This window comes from Sinocyclocheilus anshuiensis, unplaced genomic scaffold (genome assembly GCF_001515605.1).
Source record: "Sinocyclocheilus anshuiensis isolate Anshui unplaced genomic scaffold, SAMN03320099.WGS_v1.1 scaffold874, whole genome shotgun sequence".
Lineage (NCBI taxonomy): Eukaryota > Metazoa > Chordata > Actinopteri > Cypriniformes > Cyprinidae > Sinocyclocheilus > Sinocyclocheilus anshuiensis.
The window spans coordinates 583,024-593,791 of NW_015538065.1; the positions used below are offsets into that span (position 1 = coordinate 583,024).

The 10,768-nt window shown below is 34.0% G+C and overlaps 1 protein-coding gene across 2 annotated transcripts in view; it reads right to left on the reverse strand.

The window, feature by feature from the left end:
* Nucleotides 1-10,768, reverse strand: part of LOC107683516 (dedicator of cytokinesis protein 11-like) — a 76,166-nt gene that overhangs the window by 35,555 nt on the left and 29,843 nt on the right. For both annotated transcript variants that reach the window (XM_016479572.1, XM_016479571.1), the window contains exons 18-30: nucleotides 10,486-10,551; nucleotides 10,296-10,388; nucleotides 9,446-9,569; nucleotides 9,133-9,254; nucleotides 8,925-9,008; nucleotides 8,722-8,811; nucleotides 8,151-8,272; nucleotides 7,926-7,995; nucleotides 6,338-6,463; nucleotides 5,122-5,193; nucleotides 4,255-4,401; nucleotides 2,806-2,889; nucleotides 1,650-1,761 (exon numbers count right to left, since the gene is read on the reverse strand). In XM_016479572.1, coding sequence (XP_016335058.1) covers nucleotides 1,650-1,761; nucleotides 2,806-2,889; nucleotides 4,255-4,401; nucleotides 5,122-5,193; nucleotides 6,338-6,463; nucleotides 7,926-7,995; nucleotides 8,151-8,272; nucleotides 8,722-8,811; nucleotides 8,925-9,008; nucleotides 9,133-9,254; nucleotides 9,446-9,569; nucleotides 10,296-10,388; nucleotides 10,486-10,551 — 1,312 coding nt within the window. The remainder of the gene's footprint in view (nucleotides 1-1,649; nucleotides 1,762-2,805; nucleotides 2,890-4,254; nucleotides 4,402-5,121; nucleotides 5,194-6,337; nucleotides 6,464-7,925; nucleotides 7,996-8,150; nucleotides 8,273-8,721; nucleotides 8,812-8,924; nucleotides 9,009-9,132; nucleotides 9,255-9,445; nucleotides 9,570-10,295; nucleotides 10,389-10,485; nucleotides 10,552-10,768) is intronic.

Below are 10,768 nucleotides of genomic sequence, written 5' to 3' on the forward strand. Positions count from 1 at the left end.
AGGCTATTTGATATTTATCATACATGTCTAAAATCATGCAGGGATTAAAAACGAATTCTGAGCAAAAACTTTAAGTTTTTTTTTTTCTGGTAGCCTAGTTCGGAGGTCTCTTTTGGCCCGTTTTTAACGAAATAAAAATAACTGCTTTATTTATTTATAAGCAGTTTCATTTAAATTTCATTTTTGTATTTTAATTTTTTATAATTTTTATTTTATGAATCAAAATACAACGGCCACAATATAATATACAGTATTGGGCTGCCGAAACTCCGAACGCGTGCGTGTTGAGGGGCGAGCTGAGATATAGTACTAGAATGTCTTCAACAGTTTGCGCAAATGAATTAAGAATTTATAGTGCTATATCTCAGCTTAATTAAACATAATTATACTGTATTCACTGTTTAAAAAATCTGTAAAAATAGGGCACTATGTGCGCTGTATAAATAGGCTGTGAAGGAATTTGTGTATTTTAATTATAACTCATGTTTGTGGTTTTTCATCATTATACAGTCTGTTTAAATAAATATTCAGAAACACATGCAGTGCTACTATTTCTCTTTTTTTTCCTGTTTAACTTTTATTAAACTGCAGCTCAAAATAGAATAGGCCTACACCCTAAATAAGGATAAATTATATTGGAACGCATCTCCAAAATAATCGCATACACAGATGCACGTTGCCATTACAGTAGTCAGCGCCGAACAACCGACAAATAAAATATAAAATGAGGTTACAAAAGTGATTCAGTCAAGATCAGTGAGGGATTTTCTTTTCTTTCGTTCTTTAAATTAACAATAATAACGTATATAAGAGGCGGCTTTTGTGCGTGCGCTTTGTGTGTGTGAGTGTGTGCAGCACAGAAAACAGCGCGCGAGTGCAGAAGTGAGTTCTATTTCGTCGTCTTAGTTGAATCTTTTGAAATCACAATAAATGCGCATACAGAAATCGAGACGCAGAATCGAAATGTAATTTTATAAGAAGTAATTCGATTCCCAAACCTCCTACTAAATTGTTTAATTCTTGCATGCAAAAAGACCTGTATGGTTACTATGGGCCTATGTAAAATATTTTTTGCAACATACTAGGTTTATCATTTGTAATTTTTTTCCAATAATGTCGATAATAGTCTGTTACCTGACTGTTGACATTGACATCGCGATACTTTCGAGACATCGTCGATATACAATAATATCGTCATATTGCCCAGCCCTAGCCGATACTCTCCAAAATGGCGCTACAGGGTGATGCGGAGGAGACGAACTGTTGAAAAAAGTCGTTATTTTTTTTTCTTTTGCGCACAAAAAGTATTCTCATAGCTTCGTAAAATGACGGTTGAACCCCTGATGTCACATGGATTATTTTACAGATCTCCTTGCTACGTTTCTGGACTTGGGAACATTTCAGTTGTATTGCAGTCTATGCAGGGTCTGACAGCTCTCAGATTCCATCAAAAATATCTTAATTTGTGTTCCGAAGATGAACGAAGGTCTTACGGGTTTGAAAAGACACAAGGGTGAGCAATTAATGACAGAATTTTCATTTTTGGGTGAACTAACCCTTTAAAGTGGTGAAGTTGTTAGGCTGGGATGGAGGGGAGGATGAGGACAAGAAAAGCCATGGAAAGATAGGTGGGGGGTGGAGAGACCTACCCTGGACTCGCTGCAACTTAGTTCGGCCAAATGCCATGGGCAGGTTTAGAGGAATGTAGTGCTCATGGTTGCAAACCGTCATAAGGAAATCAAACTTCATCTCTGTAAGCACCTGTAAACATACATGCATGTTTTAATTCACGTCCGAGTTCAGCAACAGAGACATCAACTCTTGTTATTAAGGAAAAGTTACAGTAATTACAAATTAGGAAGTATAATATCAAAACTGTTATTGCCGATAACCAATAAATGACCAATATCAAACGCTCATAATATAATATTTTGTTTAATTGTAATGTATTATGTATTTATTTCAAATTCTACAAGTGAATTTAGACATTACAACATTGCAATGTACAGCAAGAATTACATTTAACAGTTTTAAAAAATTTAATTTATCTAAAGGTCAGCTAAGGTAATCTAAATGTAATCACAGGTGGAAATAAGCATGCACAATTAAATATCCAATATAAAGTTATACTGACAAAAAAAATAAAAAATCTAATTATATCTATCATTTATATCGTGCATGCCTGACATTTTTGTGATTATAAACCATAATTTTTACAGTACATAGTGAAAATACATAATTTGCGCTCTAGACAAGCTGTGGCACATTGAATTTGCAAGTCAAAATGAGTCATACATGATCTTATGATATGACATTCCACAATAAAACTTTGTGATATCAACAGCACAGAAGATGAGAACAGAGAAGCTATTCCGCAAAAACCTACAAGTCACACCCATTATCTGGATGTCTGTTACGAAAGACCTCACAGAGAAGACAATCTCTGAAGAATCAAAACCTAAAAGAGGTTAGGTTATTTTAGAAAATTAAAAACTCTCAAAGCATTGTTATACTGTACCTGTCAAAGCAAACAGGCCACTTTTCAAAGTATTTCAGAGATTAAATATGTTAAATATTGTTAAAATGATTTCAAATTTGACATGGATTTAGTATGAGATTATTATGTGTGAACAAAAGTAAAGTCATTGTATTTTACAGCAGAATTTCATTATCATCTAAAACTCTCTAATGTTAGACCACCGGGTTGAAAAAAGAAAAATTATACCAATTAATATTAATAACCCCCTGAATAAATGTAAGTTGTATTGCTTTGAGCATGTAATGCAGTTGAACTCTGTTGCCTACCTTTGGATCTTTCAGGCTGAAGCCACACATGTAATCATTTATCAAGCTGAAAGCAAATCCTCGGTTCATGAACGTAAGGCAGCGCTGTGCAGGAGGAGAGTTTCAATCAGAAGAATGTAATGCCACACAATGAGTTTATGTGAAAAATAAAAAAAACAATAATGAAGAGTGAAGTGCAATTAAACTTTAGACATACTATATATGAACAATCAAATTTGTTTGACAGTGAGGAGAATGAGGAGCAGGTTTAAGTTTGCTTCAAAGTCTTCAATATTGGCCAGACATTTAGTCGAATCAAGCAGATCCAGTAGTGACTACTGGTACCAGAAAAACTACAAAAACATTTACATCATAACACACTCTTCTGGTGACCAAGCCCAAATGCTGAAACATTTCAAATAATAGCTATTATTAGATGAAATAGATAAAATCCCTAATTGTGGGTTATCGCTCCAGGAGATGTGAAGGAGAAAAAAATGAATCATCAACCTCATTTTCTCTATTCTACAAAATTTTATCTCTTCAGTTTAATTATTATAGTGAATGGCATTTGAAAGGTTAAAGATTAAAGTACAACTGCAGAATATCAAACGCGCTTGTGCAACTTGTGTGCAATTTTTAAAGAACATGTAGACAATGCAATTCAAACAATTAAACTGAAAAATAACATTGAAATGACAAAAATAATAAGATACAAGAACAAATTCTGCTGCTTCGTCACGGCTAGAAAAATATTACATTTGCTGTATTTTATGCAACTAATATACATATTTAGATAACCTTTCACAAGTTTGAGGTCAGTGAGATTTTTTAAATGTCAACTTATTTGATCAAAACTGCAGAAAAACTGTGATATTGTTATTAGAAAACAGTTACTTTAAATTGTATTTATTCCTGTGATAATAAAGCTGAATTTTCAGCATCATTACTCCAGTCTTCAGTGTCATATGATCCTTCAGAAATCATTCTAATATGATTATCTGCTGCTTTAGAAACGTTTTTTATTATTATTATTATCAGTGTTAAAAACACTTCTGCTGCTTACTATTTTTGTGGAAACGGTGATATATTTTTCACAGGATTCTTTGATAAACAAAGTACAAAATATACTGCAATTATTTAAAAAATACAAATATTTTGTAACATTATAAATGTCTTGACTGTCAATTTTAATCAATTTAATACAACCTTGCTAAATAAAAACATTAATTTCTTATTAATAAAATAGAAGTATTTTATTTTAAAATACTTAATGACCCCAAACTTTTGTCATTAAAACTTTAAGGAAGCACTTAGAGAGCACTAAGTTAGGTCACATGATCCTTCAGAAATCATTCTAATATGCTGATTTGTGCTCAAGACACATTTCTTAGTTATCAATGTTGAAAACTGTTGTGCTGTAAAGAGTTAGGCCTGATCTTATTAAAATACCACAGCTCTAGGCCTCACCTTGATGAAGCAGGCCAGGCTAAAGTTGACACAGCGGGCCTCCTCTGGGATCTCCACATAGCGTATGGTGATGTGAGGCATGATTGACAACAGCAGGGACTGCAGCGCTTGGTGGAACGATTCTGGAAACCTCTGCGCTCGAGGCATCTGCAGAAAATGTACAGTAGGTGGTTTCACATTATTAACTGTCATATAGCAATGCTATGAATGCTACATTGTTGGAAATGGTCATTTGTAAGGAAAGTAGGATTTTATCTGATTTCATTTCAGATATTCTAACCACACGGAAGTCCAATTTTAACAACTGAGAAAAGTTTTTTTTTTTGTGTGTGTGTGTGTGTGTGTGTGTGTGTGTGTGTCATGCAATCTATTGTGCTGAAGGCATGTTTGTTTTACACACCAGCCTTTAAATGACATACATGTGTCACAGATTCAGGTATGCAAAGAGGATTCAATGGCATGTCAAATAGGTCTGAACATGTTTGGAACGGACTGACAGAAAGTTCCAAAACTGTTAAACACACATTGTACATGCAAAAGGCAACTCTGTGTCAACAGTACAATACAGCGCAGCTTTGTTTATGAGTTTAAAGGGTGTGTTTCTTCCCAGATACCTTGATCATGCACACTTTTGAAGAACGAGGAAGTTAACCGCATTCTCTATACAAAAAGTGGAAAGCAACATCCTGCTCGACAGCCCAGGATTATTTACATCCAGCTATGTTTTACTGAAGATGATAACTAAGAAAAGGAAGTGGAAAGGAAAGCCCTATACATTCCTCTTTGATAACAAATGGCTGTTAATTAATTTGGAAGTTTCTTTGAAATTACTTTAAAGTGTAAAACATGGGAATGGATTATACTAACTTTCATTCTGTTGCCATCCTGGAGGTATTGTGCCATTGACTTGGCCATGGTCTCAAAGAAGAACCATGAATACTGTAATACAAGATAGAAAGAAACAGGATTTAATAACAATAATAACACAGATGAACGTCATAAATGTGTACATACACATTACCATTCAAAACACTGAGGTCAGTAAAAACAGAAATATTGTGAAATGTTATTAAAATGTAAAATTTCTAAAATATTTAAATTAACCTTTTTTATTTTAGTTAAAATAAAATATTCTATTTTAATATATTTTCAAATGTAATTTATTCCTGTGATGCCAAAGCTGAATTTTCATCAGCCAGTCTTCAGTGTCACATGATCCTTATTTCTAATATGCTTATTCTGTGCTCTCTTTATTATCAATCATACATTTTTTTAGGATTCTTTGATGAATAGAAAATTCAAAAGAACAGCATTTATTTGAAATAGAATTATTTTGTAACATTATAAATGTCTTTACTGTCACTTGTGATTCATTTAATGCATCTTTGCTTGCTAAATAAAAGCATCAATGTATTAAAAAAAACAAAAACTTACTGATGAACTCATTTTGAACAGTAATGTAACATGAAATCTAAAATGATACTATAATAATATTAATATGAATGTATACCATATCATATCACAGGAATGTGAATGTGTGCCACTATATATGAATTTTAAATATACCTATAAATGTACAATATACCACAACATAATCACAAAAGTAAAACAAAGTGAAAGTGAACTGTCTTGCTGAAACAATGGACTTATTATTCTACCACACTACGATACGATCTCTGACACCAGCCAAAGTCAAACCAGTATTCTGGTATCTAATTATGTAAAGGCAAGTTCCCTCAAACCTAGTTCTAAGAAAGCTTTGAGAACTGAATTCCAAGAAAATGTGTCCTTGGACATGGTTATGTAAAGACTTTAAGGAGACGCAAAGTCTATATGAAACAAGGTGGATACAGTTAATTAAATACACTGAGAAAGTTCCAGTGGCACAGTCATATTATTTGGGTGTGAATGGTCATGTAGCGATAATATTTTTTTTGGAACAACCCACCAATTCCTCATAACTGACTTGGACAATAAACCCCAATTCTGAAGTAAATCAAAAAGATAGAAAATAAACACAATGGCGCCATCTTCTGTGCAAAAAGAGTAGCTCATATTCACCATAACCGAAAAGTTTTGTCACCTTGAGGAGTTTGTTGCAGGTGTTGAAGTCTGCAGTTTGTTTGAGGATGACAGTCACTGCTGTAGCCAAAACTTCATGCGTCGACACAGAGTTTTCTGAAGTTGGGTTGTTGATCCGAAACACGTACTGCAAAATAAAATAGCGGTTTTATTTATACTTGTTAAAAAGAAAAACCAGCAAAGCTCTTCTTGCTAACCAAAGTTATTGTGATATCACTATCACATTAAAAATACAAAAAAGGTGCAAATTAAAATTTGCAACAAATCAATATTTTTGTGACCAAATTAATAAAAATAACTGGTAACATTTTATAAGTATACATTAAAAAAATACTTACAAATCATTAACAAATTATTGGTTCATAGTTTATTTGTAGTTTATATATTGTAGTCGCTACATTTTTAATATATTAATAGGCTATAAATAAATAGTGAGTTCTTCATTCATTGTGTAATTAACACAAATCTTATTATTGTTTAATTAGCTCATAGTAAAGGCAGAGATGCAAACAGGTAAGTGGAAAAAAGGTGAGAACATTGGCCGGATCGGGGGCATGCTCCACACAGAATTTCTTTTAAAGATAATTGCTTTACATGCTCATTTGTAGTTACTTTAAGGTATTTTTTTATATATATTTTGTATTACCTTATATGTCCAAAACTAATTTTTCCAAAAAAAACAAAAAACAAAACATTTTTTAACATCTTGTTGCAACATTTTACCAAAATCAAGACTCAATATATTTGGTCAAAATCCCATGCTATAAAAGACAATATTGGCTGATTAGACGGCAATGCTGACCTAAAATGCAAAATGTTTGCCCTCTCTCTTCACCATTCCCACATCTCAGACCTCAAATACATAAAATATTACCCTTTTTAGACATAGTTTTTGAAGTAAAGAGTAGAGAAAATACTATACAAAACTTATTATAACAACCAGGGGCCAGTTGCATAAACTTAGCCACGATGTTAAGACTGTGTCTTAAGAACTTAAGAACTAGCAGTTGCCAAGGGGTAATCACTAATCAGCCTTACTTTTCCAATACAAATAAGACCAATCTACCTTTTCATAACTGAATTAAAAAAGTTATGACCAGTAAAAAATTAGATGACTAACTTTTTAAGACTAGTCTAAACAGTTTATGCAATTATGCAACTGGCATAATTATTTACCCTTGTAAGATCACAAGTACCCTTGTAAGACCCCTCTTGCAAGAACCCCCCCCATAAAAACACTTTCTCATTGGATCTAAGCAAATCTCATAGATGACCTATTTTGATCTCAAAAAAGTGAGTTGTCACTGAAAGGTGAGGAGTTTGCATCTATGAAAGGAATTGTTAATTGGTTATTAGACTAATAATTAATTATACTATAATAGTTTGCAAATGATTAGTAAGTGCTTCATTAGTTTGTACTTACAAAGAGTTACCAAATAACTTTTTTATTTTTTATTATTCTTATTTCTTATATTATTATTCTTTTAAACTAAAATTGCTTTTGCACCTGGCTTTTAATATGGTCGAATGTGATCCAATCAACAAATACATGGCAATGCCAGGTTTAACAGAAAGCCTAAATGTTGTACCTTCAGAAACATGCGTAGGTAATGTTCCAGACCCTCCTCATGACACTGAGACACTATGTGAATGATTACCCTGAGACAAACAGAGGCACATCAGTAATGGAGCAATACTATACGCTTTAAATCACATAAAAAAAAGATAATATAATATTCATAGGCCAGTCTGCATACAAAACAGTAATACAGAAGTTCTGTCTTTCCGAGAAGACAAATAAAGTGGTAAATCACCGTGTGGAGTTGACAGCAATATCTTGACTCTCTTTGCTTGCCATAGTGAGGACTTCAAAGAGCTGAACGAGCACCGTAGGCAGGAACTTGATGATGACCTGAGTCTCTACTGCATGTAGGCACTTGGAAATGAGACAGGAATATCAAAGAGTTCATGTGACACTGTAGTCTGGAGTGATGGCTGCTGAAAATTCAGATTTGCCATCAGAGGAATAAAGGACATTTATTCAAATAGAAAACAGTCATTTTAAAACGTAAGAATATTTCACAATATTACTGTTTTTTTTACTGTATTTTTCATCAAACATATCCAACCTGGGTGAGAGGAAGATGCTTCTTTCAAAAAATATGAAAATTAGTTTTAACAGTAAAGTACATGCTCATTTCCAAAATGTGCTCCAAAGGAAAGCTTTGAAAAAATTCAACATTAAAATAATGTCCGCTGTTATGAAAATTTTTTTAAAGGGCACATCACACTATGTATTTTTGAAAATATAACATGGTGTAATATTGTTAAACGTAAATAAAATGAGGATATCCACATTTTCCTTTGTTCACATGTAATTCTCACCTTTAGGTACTTGACGAGTTCAGCAGGATTGCCCTGTGACGCTGACTTCATCAGCTGGCAATACTGGAAGAAATTGTGGAGGTGCAAATCCTGGATGGATGAGGGTTACTACATTTAATGCTTTTGTTTTACAAAACATGTCATTACTCTCTGTTCAGTACAATGGAATTTGGCTGAACAATCCTTAGATCAGATCAACATACCTGAGTGTAAATTGTTGATGCTACATATGCTCGCACTTTAAATAATGGTTTGGCATTCTCCACCCATTTGATGTATGGAAAACACTGCAAAAAAACACAAAAAAAAATGACTGAATGAATCAGTGAATCAATCCCACCAGCCTAACCGAACCAATCAACAACCCAACCAACAAACAATGAATTTTCAGTGTTGTAAGTAAGATTTCACCTTCTCTGAGTCTTGGCTTTTGTCAAAGATGTAACCAGCTGGTAGATTAGCAGACACAGGAAGTTGTAGCTCTGAGGACTGTATTCTGCCATCCTTCAATAAAGGAGCCCAGGAGTAACCCACTGTAGAGAGCAAGAGTTAAAGGTATATTCCTTACACACACACACACACACACACACACACACAAAACCATTCGATCGTATGCGGTCAGTAAGATTTTTGAAAGAAGTCTCTTATGCACACATAGGCATTTATTAAGAATATTGTGAAAACTCCAAAGTATAGTGTATACAACACACAAGAACACACTCACCCAGTGTTTCCACTCCATCCCGTTTCTTGGTGGTGGTTTTGTTGCCAAGCTCACAGCTTATGTGGTAGAAAGTAAAGAGAACATGATGCTTCTCATGGACATGAACAGGAAGCTCGATTTTAATCTGTGACAGAAATGAAAATATTTGAACATTAGTGAAATCTTTACCAGTTTCTTGTATAGAAAGCTTTGTGTTTTTATAAGCCTAATTATGGCTCATAAAAAAAACAGTACACGACAATGTAAACATGTCATTGTGATTCATTTCAACCAAACGGACTGAGTAAATGACAGATCTTTTCATTTTTGCTGAACTACTCCTTTAAGGCTCACCAGCTGATGACATCATTAGACTCGGTCCAGCAAATCATCAAATAGATGCAGGCTATGTCTGCGTGCGCACTGTCTATGTTGATGTCTTGTGACTCATTCATCTACTGAACACACAACTTGTCCTTAATATGTTGGCCCTGAGGGTCCGGTTAAGCCTAACAGGATGTGTCTCTGGAATGATTCAGCTATTCATATCCTTGACGTGTTTTGTGCGGTTTACGCCTCAGTCTGATCAAATGTTAATAAAGTAAATGTAATAGTTTTAGATCTCAATAATAACGTAGGGTTGTGTTCATATTTTGTGAACCGTTTATGTCTTCAGACATACAAATTACATGTTTTTTAAGAATAATGATGGTTTAACAATAATATTAATGTGTTTTACTAATTAAAAATTATAATAATATGATGTGTTGTCACTGCTTGATAGATTTATACAGATTATTAAAGGTGAGATATTGTATTGCTGTGCAGTTATTCAAAAAAAGAACACTTCATGATAATATACGAATCTCACCTCATCATAAAACTCTGGACACTGATTGTGATGCAAAACTGCAGCAAAAGCACTGGTGGTGAAAAGTGGATCCCCTGGCTTGCCATAGATGCACTAAAAGCAAACAGTGGTTCATCAATTACACATTAAATGTCACTAAATATTAAATATTAAAGACCTGGTGCCACACCCAGAATAATTATATAGTCACCTTCAACGGGACGGCTCCTTCATCATCAGAATCCTTGAACTGAACACAAATTGCAATGTTTCGAGCCTGGAAGAAAAAACAGACACTGTTTCAGACTGCATTACATACATTAGGAAAAAATTTTCTATATATACATATGGATGGATGGATGGGTGGATGGGTGGATGGATGGATGGATGGGTGGGTGGATGGATGGATGGATGGATGGATGGATGGGTGGATGGATGGATGGATGGGTGGGTGGGTCGGTGGATGGATGGATGGATGGATGGATGGGTGGATG